Raw genomic sequence first — 20,591 nt, forward strand, 5'->3', positions numbered from 1 at the left:
AGGAACAGCAGCCCCGCCTGCGACGGGCTCCGTCAAGGCGCGCCCCGGCCAGCCATGGAGCGAGCGAGAGAGCAAGCGAGCGCAGGCCCTCCCTTGGCTCTCCTCGCCGCCCTGCCCGCCCGAGGGCTGCCTCGGCGCGGCCTTGCCGGCGTCCCCGTCGCTCCTCGGCCAGGCGCCGCTTTCCGTCGGGGGCGGGAGCGTCCTCGCTGGCGGGCTCCCTCCCGCCTGTTCCTCCGTCCGTCCGGCTAGCCAGCCCTCCTGACGGCTGCCGGAGGAGAGACAATAGAGGCGCGCAGGACGCCTGCGCCGGAGCTTCTCTCCGCCCCCGCCACGGGGTTGCGTCAAGGGCTGGGCGGGCGAGCGGTGGGCGCGTGGACGGGGCGGGCCGCCAGGATTCCCTCCCCACCTCGCGTGAAACTGTCGGGGGAGTCGGGCCCCGTGAAAAGCAGCGGGGCGGGATCCCCCGGTAAACGCGCGCGGGGTTGCGCTGCACGGCAGCCGTCGTCCTAGTGGGCGCACTTACTTTCCCGGGGCTTGCTGCTGGGAAAACTGTGCGCAAGGTCGGACTGCAGCCCAACCGCCACCCCCCCTCCCCGCACGTTTACTCGGGAGTAATTAGCACAAAGGCCACTGGGACTAGCTCCTAGGTAAGTGGGGTTTCTGGGAACCATAGGAGAAGAGAATGCTCTCGTTCTCCGTTCCTGCTTACTGGTTTCCCCCAGGCATCTGTTTGGCCAGTGTGAGAATAGGATGCTGGTCTAGATGCTGCTCCAGTTCCAGGGGTGTTGGGTATGGGGAGCCACTGTTTGGGTGCGGTGCAGGGTGCTGACCACTATGGGGGGGTGTGGCATAGGTGTTTCGTCTCTATTCCTTGTTCCGGCCTCTCTCTCTTGCATTACAGAGACTTGAGTGAGTGAGCTGGATGGACCTAACCTGACCTACATATACCCACCTGGGTTTTTGGTATTTCACCAGGTTAGACTAAGGGGTCAAGGCGAGGATGTTGCTATTGTCTATAGGAGCACCATCTCCTTCACCAGGAAGCCTCTTGACCTTGGGATGCGCTTACACTGTCTGCACCTGGTGTTGGGCCAGAAAGACAGATCAGGGATGCTGCTGGTTAACTGACTGCCCTATTACCCAGCAGCAACCCTGATCTAGCTGGCTGAGGTGTTCCTGGAGGATGCTACAACTTCAGTATCCACACAGGCTGCTGTTGGACAAGCTTGAGACCCATGACAACTGTGGGTCTCTCTCAAAGGGTCAACAGCCTAGGGTCAACACACCAGGCAGGACTCACCTTGATATGATCTTTGCCCTTAGTGATATGTGGGATGGACTGAAGATAGGAGAAATGCAATGTACACCTTTGTCATGGTCAGCCCATTATCTGGTTATGCTTGGACTGACAACAGCAGTTCCTCCTTGTAAGTGTGGTGGGCCCATTAGGACATCCCACACTCAGAGACTGGTGGAACCTGATGTGTTCCTGAATGCTCTGGGGAATTTTCCAGTGGCGAAAGCTGGCGGTCCTGGTGAAACCCTGGTCTTGCGATGGAATAGCAAGCTGAAATGGGTGGCTGACACAATCGTTCTTGAGCATCCTCTCTGACATTTTGGAGTCTGAGCAACTAGCCCCTTGGTATTCTGAGGAGCTCTGGACTTTGAAACAGGCTGGATAAAGACTGGAACACAAGTGGCACAAGTCTCTCTTGTGCCTAACCTTGTGCCTACCATGTGGTAGTGCGGGCTGCAAAGAATTTTCATTTTGCAGCTTGCATTGTGTCTTCTAGTAGCTGTCCAGCGGAGTTATTTCAGATGTTCCAGAGGTTACTGACTCCTATAGTGGGGGAGGGACATTTTTCTTGACTTGATTCTTTTATCTTTTTGTAAACAACTTTGAAGTTTTTTACTATCAAGCAATGTAAAATTTTTATGAAATAAATAAATAAAATGATTGAAGTCATAAGGAACAAGAGGAGCAGGTTCTCAGATATTAAGTGATGTTGTTTGATTTGAAGCTATACTGCATTCCATCATACAGCTCCCAGTTACACTCTTATGGGGCCCTAAGAGGGTTTTGATTTTATGATACTTTCTACATTTATTTTCCACCTTTCTTTCATCAAGGAGCCCAAAGAAGCATACCTGTTATCACCCATCCAGGTACCAAACAGGCCCAAACCAGCTTAGCTTCAGGAACTATGGTGGTTTTCTGTGCCATCTGACTACATCCTAGGTCCTGCCATGGGGAGGGGGGTTGATACACACCAAGGGTCCCAGGACTGCTTTGGGTTTCTTTTTCAAAGATGGCTACAAAATAATTTGGTACTCTATTTGAAACTGCAGTGAGACTTACTTTCAAGCAAATGTGTGCTTCATTGTGTTACACAAACATTTGTTGGGGAGACTTTTTAAAAAATCAAATAATAAATAGGAATTTTATAAGCACAAGTATAAAACAGTCAGGTTTTTGGAAATGCATATTTAGTGCAGATGGGAATTTGATATTTAATAAGAATAGCGAAAAATAGCAGAGCTAAGTAGTTGACCAGCTATTATAGGTGCTCCTGAGTTTTAGGCTGCAATTCTATACCCTCTTACTAGGAAGTCAATCCCTTTGTTCTTAATGGGAGTTTTTGTGTAGACTTGTATAGGATTGCACTATTGATCATGTGTGGTGTGAAACACTGGGTGCGAACAAGGACAGAAGACAGCCCTCTTGGCCTTTGAAAATGGAGTTCATACATATCTCTCACATCTCTTGAACACTTTCTTATTTTCTAGTACTAACATACACACACAAGTACACAGAATCAATTATTATTTATATAGCACCACCATCCTCCCCCCCCAGAAGATTATATTCTTAAGATGAAGCCACAGATGCATAACCTATCCTGTTCTACCCCCATATTTTTTGCACTTCATTTTGTATTGTGCTCCTTGTATATATTCTCAAATTTCATCTAGCATTGCTCCGCAGTCCTGTAGCAAGGACACAGCCATTCTTTCCAGTGTTTTAGGGGAGTCTCATAAAAGTGCAAGGTAAGTGCACTCTTCACACTGACAATTATGCTAAAACATGGCTAGGCAGACTTCCAGCTTGCAAATTCTACATCATTTTTCACTATAACCTCAAGTGACCTTCAGATGCTGCTGGACTACAACTCCCATCATCCGTGACCATTGACTATGCTGGCTAGAGCTAATGAGAGAAATCCAACAAGATGTAAGGACCATATTCACTTCCCCTGACTTACAATTTGTGCCCAGGAACTAGGGTATCATAACTGAATTAAGTGTCTTTCCACATATCTGACGCCCCCCGAGGTCATTTTGGGGCTGTTAAGAGTCGGAATCCTTGCTGATCTACTGCAAATCTACCTTCTGCCTAGTCGTGCCCAAGTCAACCATGATGGCCAGTCTCCTAGATTTGTTTAGTAGACCCCAGAACTTTAGGGCCAGAGTGTGAATGAATAAAGGACCAAATTCTGTCCAGCAAATTCACAGTGAGTTGCATAAAGCGCTCTGTACAGAAGGTAAGAAAGGGATTCTGCTAAAGCTGTGCCTAACAGTGCTGATGGCAGAGAGGAAACCCACCTTTTGTCTGTTTTCCCAATGATCTTATTCCAGGCTCACTTCTATGCCCAAGAGGGCTCTAAAAATAGCCACTGACACATATAACAGAAAAGCTAGAGAGCTCATCTAGCTGGTTGGGAAGCTCACCTGAGGCAAAGGAAGCGAGCTTGAACCTGTATCTATATTCAGGCCGATAGCCTTGCAGCCCAACATCCAATGATAGGGTTACTCTTTGGAATACACCTAGTTGTAGAAAGTTGAGGAAATAGATTGTCCTTGTCCACAACTGCCATCTGCGTGCAGAACCTCATTTTCTTTTTATAGGGCATTCCCCAGTCTGTCACTTCTTTTTAGTGGGATTCCGTCACATACTGGCAAATTCAGGCAATACAATTACAGTTGGTTGGGAGGTCTTGTGCAAGAAACATGCTTCCCTCAAAAGACCAGACTTTTTGAGTTAAGGAAAGTGATGGGGAAAATCTCTGGAAAGTGCAGGCTAACGTTTGCTTGACGCAATTTTGGCCATGTACACACCATACATTTAGCACACAGTTAAAGCACATTACTTGCTCCAAAGAATTCTGAGGAAACTTATTTGTTCAGGGTGCTGAGAAGTGTAGCTCTGCAGAGGGCAGACTATAGTTCCCAAGATTATTTGAGCGAAGCCATGTGCTTTAAATGTATGGTGTGTACACAGCCACTGCCTAGCACCCCCCCCCCAATGGCTGATTGCTCAGTAAATGACCAACGTCATCTGGCCTCCTTTGCAAACAAATCAGGATGGATCCTCAATGAACAGGATGTCTGGAACACCCATAATCAGCTTGTGGAATTCATTGATCAAAGTAAAGATTCACTGGTTTTTAACACAGTGACCATGTGCAGCAGTAAGCCAGTGTTGGGGGGACAACAACATTGAACATTAGCACATAACACTTTAAATCCCTCTTCTCCAGTGTGAACCATAACCAGGGGTGTACTTAGGGGGTGGCCCAATGGATCTCAACCCTAGATCTTTTGCTGCTCAATAGTCTCATTTGCCTGCTTTTGAAACTTAATTCTTTTGCTTATAGAGCAGCTGTGCCCACTCCAAAGCCGCCTACTACCTTAACGTCTCAGAGGCATCTACAGGGTGGAGCTCCTCTGAGCAATTTTTATTCTTAATACTCTAATATTAAGCCCAATTTCAGGTTTTCTTTGCGAGGGGAGGGGGACACTGCTGCGACATAAAACAGCTCTTCTATTGGAGTTTTGTTACTGTAGATAGCAGGTGCATCTCAGAACCCTTCATCATGGATGGGAACTGAATGCCCCCCAGGGCTTAACATTTGTACCAGGGGGCACTAGACAGCAGAGCTTGTTTTCAACTGTTAGGAGAAATCAATGTAAAATAAGCCTGCTCCAGTGTAATATGAACATACTTTTACTGCATCTTTCTGTGCTGGAGGGACATAAGAACATAAGAAAGGCATGCTGCGCACCAGGCAAGTGGCCCATCTTGTCCAACATCCTGTTCTCACAGTGGCCGACATGCCAACCAGATTTGAACCCGAGGGCACTCTCTCCTGCTGCAATCCCCAGCAACTGGTTTTCAAGACACAGTGGCTTCAGCAGTGTAGGCAGAGCATAGCCATTGTGGCTTGTAGCCATTAGTAGCCTTATCCCACATGAATTTGTTCAGTTCTCTTTTAAAGCCTTCCACTGTTCCACATCCCCGAGTTCACGTAAGACCAAATATCTGAAACTGCATAACGCAGCTTCCAACGAACCTGGGGAATCGTGTTGGGCTTCTCACCCCTCCCTCCCCCGTGTGATATTGTTTTATTGCCTAGAAATCATGCTGTTTAATTGGCTTCTTTATTGGTTGTCCAGTTTATTGTTCAGCCATTGTGGGGTATTAAAATGTTGCAAGCCGCTTTGGATGAGCTGGACCAGGAAAGTGGCTTTAAGAGACCAATTAACAATTTAATAAATATGAGGAAACGAGCTTCTGAGCATGCCGCAAGTACACCCCACTCCCAATCAACCCCAGCACATCTGGCTTCCACAAGATGTGACTTCCTTAGCCCTTGCAATTTAAGAAACTGAATATTGGCTCCACGTATTTTTAAACCCCACCCAGTCCCAAAACGAAAAGCAAGGGGCAGCTGTATTTTATTTTATTTTATTGGAGGAGACGGTGCAGGTGAGGCGGGGCGCCGGAGCGTATAAAACGCTACAGGCGAGTCATACGCTCTTCCTCAGGCTTCCTTAAGGCTGGACTACATTTCCCGGCAGGCCTCGCGCGCGACGCGCGTTGCGTCACGCCCGCCTGCGGCGTCCCTTGCTCCAGCTGCTTCCTGGGCAGTCCAAGATGGCGGCGCGCTGGAGTAGCGAGAATGTTGTGGTGGAGTTTCGGGACTCGCAGGTAACCGGGTCTCCTCGGCTTGCGCCGAAGCGGGATGGCCGGCGGGGCTTTTGTTTTGCAGTCTCTTCCTTCCCATACAAGTTTCTTCCCTGGGAGGGGGAGGGCAGCAGCTGTCTCCCCCTCTGTTCCTTCCTACCTACCACCCATGGGTGGGGTGCACCCATGTCCCTTGACGCGTCACACGGGGTGGGGGGCGTCCTCTGGTGTAGTTGGGGCGCCTCTCCTTCCTTCGTGGTTTGCTGAAGAGGGCTGGCTTCACCTTAACTGAAAACTTCCAAATCCAGTTTTGGGCAACACCTTTCTTTGTCAGGCCAACCAAAACGCTGCCCAAAAATTCGAGTTCTGCAGAACTCTTCACCAGACCTGATGGCAAGCCCAAGTGTATGTGTGTGTGTGTGTGTGTGTGTAGGGAGTTTTTAAGAACATAATTTCTCAAGCGTGGCTGTTTTAAGACTGCTGTAGTCAAGGTCTAAGAGTCCTGTGGTCACTGTACAGGCCCATTTATTTACAGTAGTTATATACCACTTTTTAGATAGACCTCGCAAAGCTCTCAACATAAGATTGTTACAGCAAGCATTTTTTGAAGGTACAGTGGTACCTCGCATTAAGTACTTAATTCGTTCTGGACGTCTGTTCTTAACCTGAAACTGTTCTTAACTTGAAGCACCACTTTAGCTAACGGGGCCTCCCACTGCTGCTGCGCCGCCGGAGAACGATTTCTGTTCTCATCCTGAAGCAAAGTTTTTAACCTGAAGCACTATTTCTGGGTCAGCGGAGTCTGTAACCTGAAGCGTATGTAACCCGAGGTACCACTGTACATTAGAATGGAAAGGGTAACTTGTTTAGAAAAAGAGCAATATGAGGGGTTTTCAAATGGTAGTGTGACCTTAGTTTGTATTTAGTGTTTTTTTATACTGTGTGTTGCTTTTAGATGCTTTTCTACAAGGTCATGAATAAGTTTAATAATAACCTTTTTTTCCTGATGATGGATACCAGGTCTAATTTTTCTGAAAGTATTTGCCAGCTTAAGGGGCATTCAGGGCCCATGGTTTTCATAATAACATCAGGTCAAAGGCCAAACTAGTCTAGCATCTTGTTCTCCTAGTGGTCAATGTGATGCCTCAAAGGGAAGCCTGAAAGCAGGACCTGAGTGCAACAGCAACTCTTCTCACTTGGGATTCCCAGCAGCTGACATTGAACAGTGGAGGTAGAACAAGTGAAAGAACTAACTTCAGAATTATGCAACAAATAAGGTGCTGATTTTCATGATGGTGCTGGTATTGAAGAAAAAGTGTTTTTGTTTTTATTCACTCATCTCCCTAGAAAGGCTCAATTGTGGTTATTAAAACATTATATATTTCGATTTGTAGAACAGCAGCAAAAAAGATTATTAAGCGATCTGACCAAAAACCTCAGCAATTTTCAGGTGGTCCACCAAAAAATCATTGTATTGCAGCATAAGCTTTTGTGGACTTAAGCCCACTTTTCAGGAAACTTACGCCATAGTAAATAATTTTGTTAGTGCTACAGGACCCACCTGTCTCCTTCTCCCCACAAGAAACACCCCGGTGTATCATGCAAATGGTTCATCTAGGCAAGCATCCTCACAATAGCCAACCTGCAGTCTCTGGGATTAATTAGGCCTGGCCCAAGTCTCAGGCTGGTCTGTGAAACCATTCCCTGCAAAGCATGCTGATCATCATGTGCAGGCACTGGGGGAGATATTTCCTGCATTGTTACCAAAAAAAATTCCTCAGGAAAGAGAAACAAGCCTCCCTCTCCCTGCCTCTGGAACAGTAGGTGCTTCCAGTGGTTCCGGCCATTGACAGCATGTGATTCTTGACTCTGTGTTTCTTTGAAAAGTGGCGGGGGAAAGGACAGGTGTTTTTCAGAGTCCTCTAAGTCAGGGATAGGGAGCATGTGGCTCTCTAGATGTTGGACTTGGATTCCTACTGGTCCCAGCCAGCATGTCCTGTGGTCATGGCTGATGATGTTAGTTCATAGAATCATAGAATTGTAAGGTTGGAAGGGACCCTGAGGATCGTTTAGTCCAACCCCTGTTATGCAGGAATCTCAGCTAAAGCATCCATGGCAGATGGCCATCCAACCTCCTCTTAAAAACCTCCGGTGAAGGAGAGTCCACCACTTTCCAAGCGAGACTGTTCCACCATCAAACAGCTCTTGCTGTCAGAGAGCTCTTCCTGATGCTTAGTCAGAATCTCCTTTCTTCTTGTTGTTGGCATCTGTCTCAAGACAAGAGACAATGGAAGAGTGTGCCATTGGGGGTGAAGTCAAACTGTTGCATAGTTATTTCCTGTGGCTGTAGAGGCCAATACAGGAGATACATGCTTTATTGCTGCTGGGGCAGATGAATGTATCCAGTTTCACTGTTACAAATGCACCATGGTGTTTCTTCTCTCTACTCCTCCCAGTGGTCATTTCTCTTCTGGTCACTGCTGTGGATATGTGACCTGACTCCAGGCACTGTGGTGGTCTACAAGGAATTTCCACATAGCGGGGTTAACATCTGCCTTCATGTAGTGTTGTTTCTTGTTGTAGTCCAACAACATCTGGAGAGCCACAGGCTCTCCATCCTTGCTGTATGGAGTCTATCAGATGTTCCTGTGGTACCACTCAGGATGCTACTTCTTTGGGCAGATAGTATCACTTACTTCCAGCCCCGAGACCTCTTAAGCCAGGGACAGTAACTGTTGAAAGTTTATTCAGTGGTGAATAATGTGCCCTTGTCTACTCCTCTTATTGGTGTTGTTGCCAAGGGGGAATAGCTCCCCCATCTCCCAACAGGATACTGGGCTTCTGCTTATAGCTAGATGGATGGGTGTCTATTTTGGGTGGAGGGTAAAGAAGCTTCCTTTTTCCAATAGTGGTAGTTTTTATTAATTCATTTCTGAAGCTGTTATTATAGAGCTGCAATAATAGTTTTGCAGCTAAAATGAGACCCTTTACCAGTGTGTTATCTCTGTACCACCTGAAAATTCTGTTTGTAATGTGCTCAACTTGTACAGCATCCTTGTACAGTAAGTTGCCGTCGTTTCCATCTTGTAGATGGTGAACTGATTGTGGTCTGCTGTTCAGTTTCAAAAAATCGAAAGCTTGTCATGTGAGAACTGAATTTACACAAAGATACAGCGATCTGTCGTACTGATTGGTTTAAAAATAGTTTGAGGAAATTTAACATTTGTAGTTAATGCTTCCTGAATATTGCATTGGGGTATGCCGTAGGCAGTTTCTATGAATATAGCTTGTTTGTGCTAATTTATTCTATACAACTGTTGGGGAGTGCCACTTCTAAAGTAATGTAAAATAAGTGTACTTGTGTTTCTTATAAAGAGATTGAAGGCATGCTGCACTTAACCAGTGCCTACTTTCAAAGCTGACTGGTGGAAACAGAATCTTCGTCGACATCTAGCATGCAACCTTCTTGGCAGCTGTGTCATATCTCATGTTCCATTGTGACTGCTGTTGGAGTCAGTTTATCTTTCTATACCATTTACTGGGACCCAAGTGGAAGCAGTGCTGTTGCTATTGGGTTTTGCTTATGGGCTATCTGATTGACCTCTGTGAGAACAGGATGCTAAACTAGATGGGCCTTTGGTCTGTTCCAACAGGGCCTTTTCTTACATACTTTAAAAGTTACAGATAGGTAGCCGTGTTGGTCTGCCATAGTCAAAATAAAAAAATTCCTTCCAGTAGCACCTTAAAGACCAACTAAGTTAGTTCTTGGTATGAGCTTTCATGTGCATGCACACTTCTTCAGATACACTGAAACAGAAGTTGCCAGATCCTTCTATATAGTGAGAAGGTGGGGAGGGGTATTACTCAGAAGGGTGGTGGGAATGGGAGATTGGCAGATAGCTGAGATGAGCCTGTTGACGACTCTTAACGACTGTAATAGGTCTTACAGGAAAAGGCAAGGGGTGAGAAGGTGAGAAATGGCTTAGTCATGTATAATGAGATAAGAATCCAATGTCTCTGTTCAGACCAGGTCTCTCCATGGTTTTAAGCTTCTCTTTCCAGTCTATTTCTGAAATTCCTAACCCAGATGCCAACTTTGCTGCCACATACACCCGGACAACACCATTACTGGCCCCAACAACATCACACATACCATCTCGGGACTATTTAATTGCTCATCGTCTAACATTGTGTATGCCATCAAATGCCAACAGTGTCCTTCAGCTCTCTGTATTGGACAAACAGGCCAAACCTTACGCCAAAAATAAACGGACATAAATCTGACATCAAGAATCACAAAACAGAGAAACCAGTAGGAGAACACTTCAATCTCCCAGGACATTCTATACAAGATCTCAAAGTAGCTGTTTTACTACAAAGGACTTTCAGAAATAGACTGGAAAGAGAAGCTGCTGAATTGCAACTCATTACCAAACTTAAAACCATGGAGAGACCTGGTCTGAACAGAGACATTGGATTCTTATCTCATTATACATGACTAAGCCATTTCTCACCTTCTCACCCCTTGCCTTTTCCTGTAAGACCTATTACAGTCGTTAAGAGTCGTCAACAGGCTCATCTCAGCTATCTGCCAATCTCCCATTCCCACCACCCTTCTGAGTAATACCCCTCCCCACCTTCTCACTATATAGAAGGATCTGGCAACTTCTGTTTCAGTGTATCTGAAGAAGTGTGCATGTACACGAAAGCTCATACCAAGAACTAACTTAGTTGGTCTTTAAGGTGCTACTGGAAGGAATTTTTTTATTTTATACTTTAAAAGGTTACATTTAGTGTTGGAAGAAGCACAGACTAAACATGCCGTTTCATCATTTAGCACTTCAGCACTATTGTATCTGACTGCAGCAGACAGTACTTGACAGGAATTTTGGACAACTCTGTTTAACCTGTCCAGGCTCAGATGAGACCCATGCAGGATGTGTGCTCTTTGCAGAATGGTTCAGGGTATGGGAACTTCTCCTGTCATCTTGTTCTACTTGAAATGAGGCTTAAGTATGCAACTAGGAGCATGAGAAGAGGCAAGTATAAATAAAAAAAAATAAAATATCTCTCCTCCACATCCTAGAAAACTCTTGAATACGTGTGAATGCTCCCTTTGTGGAAGCCCCTCCTTCCAGAATATTACTGTTGTGGGAACAAATTCATTACATAGAATAATGGATATATCTACTGAGGGGTATCTGTGCAGTATGTTATGGAATAAGACAGGCAAACTCTCCTGAAAGGCTTTTCAAGTGCAGCATCCCCAATACATAAGTTACAATGCTTTTCTGCACATAAACTGGAGGGGGTATGGAAGTAGTTAAACTTCATGGAAATATGTGTGCAGATGGTGTACTAATAATTATTTTTACTAGGATTAGGATGGTGGTCAGTTGACTATCTATTATTTGTCAATATTTGATTGCAGCAAAGTATGCAATGAAGCCTTTTTAATTGCATCATGATGACATCTGATAGTATAGACCAGAATGTGGGATCCTTGCTTGTTGAATCCTAGTCTTCCAAGACTCTAGGAGTAAATGCATACACATTTATGCTATTGAGAAACAAATACCCTGAGGACCCTTCAATCAAAAGGTGGGGTACATAAACATTCAAAAGAGATAACAATCTCAATCAGGAAAGACCTTGCAGAAATCAGAGCGATAACAGCAATTGGATCTCTGCTTTCCAAAAACTTAGATCATGGAGCCTAGCTGGGCTCTAGGAACAGAGATGTGTGAATCTTTTGAGAAAAATTGTTACCGAGCTGCTGGAGTCCTGTAGTGGCTCCAGATTCCTTGCAAGCTTTGCAGCTGCTTCAGTGCAAGCCTGCTAGCAGGTATTTCTATAATGGGAGCAATTATGGATGCCCCAAGGACCCACTTGAAGGAGATTCTGCTGTTGTTTGGCTCTGGGCAGACTTTCAGAGGTCATGAAGAAATCTTTCCCAGAAGGCCAAGCCCTTTAGGCATTTTCTGATGCTGGAATTTCTCCTTCCAGAACTGAGCTCATCTTTCTCTCCATTCCTCCCAACAGCTGTTGTGTTTACCTACTGACCTAGTCTGTCACATTGACAGTGTAGAAGCACAGCAAAGAGAGGCTGGAAAGGCAGGCATTTCATCTGCTTCTAATCACTGGCTGCCTTTCATGGTGTTTCTCTTTCATTTCAAGGTAGTCTATTTCAAGGTAGTCTCTTTCATTTCAAGGTAGATTGCTATCGAGCAGTGCAATATGCTTGCAGATCAAGTGCTTTTATTAAAACAAGTTTACTGAGTTTGCATTGCAGGCTTATTCCATTTGTCTATGCCTTTCTGGGAAGAGTACTACCAAGACTGTAGTAGCTGCTCTTTACCTGCCTTGATTCACTGCCAATTTGCAGCAAAGCAGCTGGGGTGCAGGATGTGATGCTTGTTAGGTAGATACCGAGTTATGCCACTGATACATTTAGCATAGTATTGTCTACATTGACTGACAGTGGTTCTCCAATCTGAGATGGGTCTTTATGCAGCACTGCCTGGACACAGCAGGGACTGAACCTGGGACCTACTGCATGCTTTACCACAGAGCTACTATCCTAGGTCTTACTGGTGGACTCAGAACTTGGACCTCCAGTATTGACTTGCTTGTTGGATTAAAACCTTTATGCTAAATTTCACTACAGCACCCAAACAGAAGTTGGGTTACTGGTTTGAAGACAAGGTAGCACAGCAGAGCTCTAGCTTTAAGCTAAAGTGTTGACCAAATGATTGACACCCCCCAAATCACTTTTTGAAGAGCAGGCCAGGTATTTTGGATTAGCTGTAGTTGCTGAACAGTCTTCAAGGGGAGCACATTGCAGCAATCCTGCCTTGAATAACTGGATAACTGGCAAGGCTATCTCCTGGGGAAGGGGGTGGACACAGTGTATTATGCTCAGTTTTAGAAGGTCATTCCTGCTACTCAGGTTGTTTGAGTTTCAAGGGATAACAGCAAATCAAATAGCATTCCCAGGCTGCATACCAAAGCCTTTAGCGATTTTAGGTTTTATGATACGTCTTGTCTACTACAGGTTCTTATCACAAGCTTTTCCATTGTGCTTGTGTGTGTATTTTGGTTTGCAAATGTGCTTGTTTTTCCCCAGTGCTCCTGAAAAAGGTTGTTTTCAACCAAAATGTCGTAATCCTTTTTAGTTTTTCATGATAACTATTCATGATAACTAGTAACAACTAGTACCATTTTACTGCCCTTCCCTTTTCTTTGCTTCCATTTCTTATGTGGAACTTGCAAAACAGGGACAAAAAACCCCCCTTGGCATGAAGAGGGGCTGCAGCCCTTTAAATTGGGTATGCTTGGATTTAAGCATATTGAGTATATATATTTAAATCTCAGTATCTTTGGAACATGTGATTTGTGCATTTGCAGACAAGAGCTCACTTGCCTCCCCCTCTGCTCTAAATTGAATTTCTTTCCTTAGAGTGCAACCCTACTCATGCCCACGTGAAGGTAAATCCTGTTGTTGTCAGTGGGACTTACTCTCTAGTAAGTGTGTGTAGCTCTCCTTCCTAATTGTGTGTTTAATCAGGTTTATTTCATCCCTATCAGGTTGACTCTAGTGATCTCTTTTCCCCACCACCAAATTTTCCAACCTAACATTTTCTTCTTTTTCCTAAGCAATGAATGTATCGACAAGCTAAGCTAATGTGAGGGACCTTATTTCTTTCTCTCTCCTATTTTGCAGGCAACTGCAATGTCCGTGGACTGTCTTGGGCAGCATGCAGTGCTTTCTGGGTGAGTGCCAACACCTTTGGGATAGAATTCCAGTTAGCCCTAGCAGCTGCTTGAAGGTGGACGTGGAGGGAAGATGGACACATCTTCTTGGGTTGATGTTCTTCCTCTTCCTAGTGCTTCACATTCTCAGTGGGGCAGAAGAGAGGAGATTGATAGCATAAGTTCAAGTGCCAAAAGCATAAAAGACCCCTCCTGGATCTGACTCTAGGATCTGTTCAGTCTAATGTCCTGTTTTCATGACTGGCCATTCAAAAGCCTCTTTTGGGAAACAAAGCATGAAGGCAACCCCCACCCCACCCCACTGATTGCTGTCAGGATGTCCTATTTAGAAGCACAATGTCTCTCAAGGTGGAAGCTCCATTTAGTTGTTGTGGCCTAATAGCCTTTGATAAGACCTAACCTCCTTGAATTTGTACATACCAGCCTTTCCCAGTCTAGCCCCTTCCAAAGGATTTGGGCTACAGTTCCCATCAGCCCCAGCATCAATACTCCCATGATAGCTTGGGACTATGAGAGCTGTAGTCTGAAACTTCGAGGTGGGGGAGGCGGTTGTAAACTTTTAAAAAATCAGTATGTTACTAACGTTTTCTACACCTTGTAGCATTGAATTCCATATGTCAATTATATGTTGTATGAAGAAAGACTTTGTTCATGCTGAGTCTATGCTATATTTTCCCTCACAGCAGATTTTTTTTAATGAGATGCAATTCATTTTGGCAAAGTCTTAAAAAAACATATTGAGGCACAGGTCACTGCTCAGATCCAAAATCATGAGGCCTTGACTTCTGAGTCTTACACTTTGCCTCTCCCCACACTGCTTCTTTTCCATGTTGCTGATGTTTGAAGCCTTGTTCAGTCTTATCCCTAATCCCATCTTGCATGTATTCAGCTCTGTTCAGTGACCTTCAACTTCTGCTGATTTGATTATCTGATGTCCTCCTGCTTGTGTGTTTGCCAAAGTCTAACCTTCATGCTTCTTTTCATCCTTGTATGCTGTTTCTTTCCCTAATGCCCTATGCAGACATTAGTTCTCTACATGTAGATGTGGATTGATTGCACTTGCACCAACCCTGTCCCTCCTGCCCCCTCCATGCCAGGTCAGGGCATCAAAAAAATTGAAATTAGCATGGGGACAAACAAAAGGATTCCTTCACTCTAGTGTGGCTGCCCTTTATTTCATACACAGCTCAACAAGATACCAACATAAATCCTCCAACAGCATAGAATCCCCTTACACCCACCCACACACCCCTCACTTCAATCAATTGAATGCAACCAGCCATGCCCTGGGCTCCCCAATCTCTCCCACTACCAACAAAAATTAATAAACAAATAGATGCAGAACCTATCCACATGACAGTGACACAAAAACCATGCACATACACTATGCAAAAGAAGAAAAAAGCATTACCCCCTTCTTTCTCCCACCTCTCTCCCCCCACCTCTTTCTCCCTCCCCCCAATCCTCACAATGCCTATGATAGCATTATCTCACACCAAATGTAGATAGGACTCCATGAACTGAAAATGTAGTCACTATATGTACCTTTGCTATCGATGAAAATCTTTCAATAAAAACAGTAAGGAAAAAGAACTGAGAGTGTACTGGCAGAGTATCTGAACAAAGTTGGTGCAGCTTTGCACCCAGCCATTCCCCAGGTTGTTTCTAAGTCTCTGGACATTTACTTTGCATGGGGGTTCATGCCTGTTCCTTCTTCCCTTCCCAGAGTGATATTTCATAACTCTCATTTTATATTTTGATGTGACAACATTATCCTTGTGGTAAATATTCTATTCAAATGTGCCTGCCCCTGATAGAATGCAGTGCTTATCATCTGGACACAAGCTTATTTTCAGTGAATATACCATAGGTGGTGAATGCCAGCTTTTGCCACATGACAGCGCGTTCAAATTAATTTTTTATTAGGTAAAGGCTGGCATGATAGAATCATCTTGTGGTCAAAAATCTGTGATTGATTTCAGCCTCTCAAGCCAGGCAAGCATCTAAATTGTGACCTAGTTCTTGCAATCCACAGACGAGGCAGTAAATCTGTTTCAGGATGACTGGTATGAGTTCATCTAACTGGAAGGCTGCTTCTTCCATACAGGGTTTTTTGTTTCTCCAAAAGCCCCATGCATAGAATTGGTTGGGATCATTTGCCTTGACTTACTCGTATGCATGGAAAGAGCATTCAGTCATGTGAGCTCCACCTGTAGTCTGAAGTGATACACACCAGACGCATGTTTACACTCCCTTCCGTTCTTTGCAGAAACTAGGCCGCCATCCTGACTGAGAAAGGAATGTTGGACATAGTTGTCTCTGTATCATATTCTGTGATATTTTTAAGCCTCTTGGGAGGCATTCCTTGGTGGTGGATCTAGCTGCCCTCCCTGTCAGTCTCTCACTGGCGCAATGTCACACACCGTGTAGGACTTTGTTTTTAAGCCGTCTGACCGTGTAGCCTTACATTGCTGTCAGCCAGCGCCTCCGTCAGTCCCTTGGAGGAACCAGGCCAGCCACAAGCCTGGTGTCCAACCAAGGCAGTTTGCATTAGCCTGGCCTGGCCTGGAATATGTCATATAGGATTTTGCTGTTGTGAAGTTCTGCAGCAGCAAAGTTAATGTCCTCTTGTTCACGGCTGTCTTTAATTTGCATCTCTTTCATTTTAACGTTTCATGATTTATGTCGCAGAGCCAGTGTAGGGTTGTGGTAGGAGTGCTGAGCAAGGAGGTCCAGATTCAAATCTTTGGTCATGGCTGTGAAGCTTAACAAGAGATGCTGCATGGTTCTCGCTCAACCTCATGGACCTTACAGAGGTTCCCAATACTCTGGTGTGACTGAATAGCAGAATCCCATCAAGTTTAGCTTGTTTACCATGGGCTGGGGTCATTGGGAAGAAAGTTTATCTCCAGCCTCAGAACCATCCTTGAATTAAGTGGCTGCCACCCATTGCTTTCAGGTAAAGTCTGAGCTGTTCATGGGAGCAAAATCTGCCCTCCACTCATGATGGAGTGTAGCTTAGCCCATTTTGACCAGCATTGATAAATATCCACCCCCACCAAGCAGTTTCAGAAACAAGATGGAGTTTGTAGGTGGTCGACTGTGCTCTATTCTTCTGGTGCTTTGGAAATCATAGGTGCAGCAACTCACAGGCTGGTTCCAGTGTGATGCTGCTGATGTCTTCTCTGTGTGTGTCTGTCTCTTGCAGGCGCCGCTTCCTCTACATTGTTAACTTAGATTCACCTTCTGATGGCCACCGCAAGATCTCGCGCCAGAGCAAGTGGGACATAGGAGCTGTGCAGTGGAACCCGCATGACAGTCACTCACACTACTTTGCTGCATCGGTATGCTCCATGCTGGCCCTGATCCTGTGATTACATTTCCTCCCAACTGGATCCCAGGAGTGCAACAAATCTGTCCCAACTAGCTTGTGGGAACGGGGCTATGCTAGTGTTCAGAGTCCCACCTTTCCGTACGTGGTACCCTAAACGGAAATAACAATAGCAACAATCATGTTTATTCCACACACCCCTTTACTCTGCAATCAACCTGTAATAATCAGCCCCTTTCAGTTCTTGGGACAGGCTGCTTGAATTCCACAGAACTTCTTGGAAGCTTGCCCACATCTGGCCCTTTTCAGTGTTACACATAAAAACACATATTCAGCTCTCTTCCAGCCACCTCCCTCCAAGCATTTTAAACATTTGGTGAGGGAAATGTAACATTGGACATGATCCCAAGTCATGTGTGTGTGTGTGTGTGTGTGTGGCCAGGACATCTTCATTCATGGACAGGGATTGGAGGCAGCACAGTTAATGGCTCTATATTGCCCCTTTTATCCTGTCAATCAGGATGCTTCAAGGGTTTGCAGTGGAGTAGTTGCATTGGGTGTTCTTACAAATGCTAACTTTTCTTGGTTGTGTGAAAAGTTAAACATGTTTTCTGGTGGGAAAGGGTACTCCTCTTTCCCAAAATGGTCATCTAGAAGATTTGCAGTCATAAGAACATAAGAAAAGAATAAGCCTCAGAAGGGAAACAAACCATAAGTCCAGTTTTGAGCAGGAAATGAGTGGAGCAAAAGCTTTTCAGCAGTTCACATGCTACTTGTTCATATTAAACCGTAGGTTTTTTTAAAACGATGGTTTCATGTGATGTGTGAACCAAAGCACAATTTGTTTATGTTAAACTTTATTTGATGATCAAGGCAACTAACAAACTTCAGAATCAGTAAAGCGTTCTGAGGATCAAAACGAACCAGCAAGCCATTAAAAACAGGTGAGGTGGTGTAAATAAAGGAGAACTTAAAGCAGCCAAATCAATTCTCGTAAGTTGTCTTGCATCATTTAGGAAAAATTAAATGGGTGGTGCATTGATGCATCTCTGTGGGGATTTCATTTCAGACTCTTGGGGGTGGTGTGGCTGGGAGGGAGGGAGGAAGAGCTGTTGTAGCAAAGATGCTGGCAAGCTAGTTTCTCTTGTTGACATGCTCCAGAGCAGGGCCTTTCCTGCTGATTTTAAACGGTGGTGGAGTGTTCCAATGCTAGGGAGCACTTTTGTAGCTACATAGTACTCTGCTGCCCGTGTTGTGGCTTCTCATGTCTTCTGTTTAATTTCAGAGCAACCAACGAGTTGACCTGTATAAATGGAAAGATGGTAATGGGGAAGTTGGCACTTCCTTGCAAGGGCACACACGTGTGATCAGGTACGGCCCTGGGGAGCCCTAGCGCACTCCATTGTCATGCGGGCCAGTGAGCCTTGCACACTGGCTCATGGTGTTGGGAATTTCAGTCCTGATGTGATGAGCTTGATGCTTGGACCCCCCCCCCCTTCCCCCTCTGAAGGCCTCCTTTTGGCCCTCCCTGCTTGGAGTGCATGAAGTGCATCAGTCACTGCTGCAGTAACTTTGGGCTCATAGAATCAGAGTTGAAAAGGACCCTGATGATTATCTAGTCCAACCCCCTGCAGTGCTGGACTATGGAGCTGTCCCTTATTGGGATCAAACTTGCAACCTTGGCGTTATCAGCACCACAGTCTAACCAACTGTCTGCGGACATGTCCAGATATTCCAGCTTAGTAAATCCTGAGTTTGTCTGGACATATTTTCAATATTCATGCAGTGAATTAGAGGGAGAAGAAGATTAAGCATCCCCCTCTCATCCTGATTAAATGATGGTCTCAGCAGCAACAGGGTGTTTTTCTCTGGTGGGCTGGAACTCCCCTACTCCCCAGAGCTGTGCTTTTCAAACTTTCTACCTCTTTGCATGCCAGTTTGTTTTCTGTGAAACTGCTTTGCATTATGGAGGATTCAGAAGAATATTCCAGGACACAAATTCTGTTGGGAGCTGGGGTAGCCTAAGGGCTAAGGGCTACAGGTCCTGAAGTCTCCATTTTGAATCTCACCTCTGCCATGAGCTCAATAGGTGACCTTAGGCAAACAGCACTCTCGGTCACAGCCTCCCTGTTTGAAATATGGCTGATAATAATACCGATGTGCCTTGCAGGGTATTAACGTATAGGAAGCATCATACAGATGTTAAGCAATATTGCTCTTTCTGTGGCTGTGTTATAGGGAGATCTCAGTAGTAGTGGGCTAGCTGTTTTTCAGGAACACTGTTTTCCATCATGGATCTTGTTTCTGTAGAACCTTCTGCTCCAGGGCTGTGGTAGGGAACATCTATAAGCTCACGGGCAATCTTGTGGGATGAGGTGAACACAATCTAATGGTGGATGGAACCAGGGGTAAAAGTGGGTGGATCAGCAGATGTGACTCCTGCCTTTTGTACAATGTGCTACATTCCAGCCACACAAAAGTGAGTTTTACACCCACCCACACATCCACAAACTCCTTTCCATCCTCCAGGAGGTATTATATTTCAAGGACTCATTTTAGCCAAACCAAAGCACTCTGGGGAAGGTCCTGGGAGCTTCCTTTGGCCCATGGGTTGGAGGTTCCCTACCTATGCCCTAGAGAAATACAGTGGCCAGTAAAATGAGCAAAGGGCATGTAGCTAAAGCTCCCTCTGTCTCTGGAAAAGCTGCTCTTTGGAGCTGTGAAACTGGGCCAGTGGGGTATTGTGTTAAGAAGGCAATGAACGAGAGAGTTACTAATGACTATGCAGAGTCTGGTGTTTGCAGCTGTCCAAGATAGATCCCTCTTGCTGATGCTCACCCCCCCTTCCCTTTTTTGCAACTTTTCTAGTGATTTGGACTGGGCAGTTTTTGAGCCAGACCTGCTGGTTACCAGTTCGGTTGACACATACATCTACATCTGGGATATCAAGTAAGTGCAGAGCCACATCGGGGAAGATACTGCTGGTCTTTACGGGAGCAGATTCCCGTGTGGCACTTTGGACTGCTGCCACTGAAGCAGGATAGTTTGGAAGGGTGAAGCTGTCCCTAGTAATATCCTCTTGGTGAATGGGTTTTGCTCTTTCATATTTGGGATCATGAAGGAGCACTCCCCAGTCAAGTGATCTAGAAACCCCAGAAGCCTGTAAGGCCCCTGTGCATTCTGCACTTTGTCTCACTAGCATAGTTACCCCCCCCCCATTGTGCAGAAGCTACCATGCAGCTGAGCTTCAGTTGTGGGAGCTGGGGGTGGCTGAATGATTTGCTATCCGTCTAGGTCAGTCATTTTCAAATTCATTGCCGTGAGAAATGTTCAGCAAATAATAATAATAATAATAAATAATAAATTTATACCCAGCCCTCCCTGGCCAGGGCGGCTAACACCAGATACAAATCACAATAAAACATAATAGGAAAAAAGAGAAAAAAGGGGGGGAAACCCAGTTAATTAAACTGTTAATGAAAGCTCAGAGTCCTCAACTGCAGAGAAGATTGCCTGCATAGT

At 45.2% G+C, this 20,591-nt stretch overlaps 1 protein-coding gene across 3 annotated transcripts in view; it reads left to right on the forward strand.

Moving 5' to 3' along the window:
• The first annotated feature begins 5,910 nt into the window (after positions 1 to 5,910).
• Positions 5,911 to 20,591, forward strand: part of WDR59 (WD repeat domain 59) — a 43,116-nt gene continuing 28,435 nt past the window's right edge. For 2 of the 3 annotated variants that reach the window (XM_082233463.1, XM_082233464.1), the window contains exons 1-5: positions 5,911 to 5,989; positions 13,689 to 13,738; positions 16,947 to 17,082; positions 18,355 to 18,440; positions 19,938 to 20,018. In XM_082233463.1, the coding sequence (XP_082089589.1) occupies positions 5,936 to 5,989; positions 13,689 to 13,738; positions 16,947 to 17,082; positions 18,355 to 18,440; positions 19,938 to 20,018 (407 nt within the window). In that variant the 5' untranslated portion in view covers positions 5,911 to 5,935. Of the gene's footprint in view, positions 5,990 to 13,688; positions 13,739 to 16,946; positions 17,083 to 18,354; positions 18,441 to 19,937; positions 20,019 to 20,591 lie in introns of those variants that run through there. The other variant, XM_082233465.1, reaches the window with a different exon arrangement.

Source organism: Podarcis vaucheri (assembly GCF_965113315.1).
Source record: "Podarcis vaucheri genome assembly, chromosome: 7".
NCBI lineage: Eukaryota > Metazoa > Chordata > Lepidosauria > Squamata > Lacertidae > Podarcis > Podarcis vaucheri.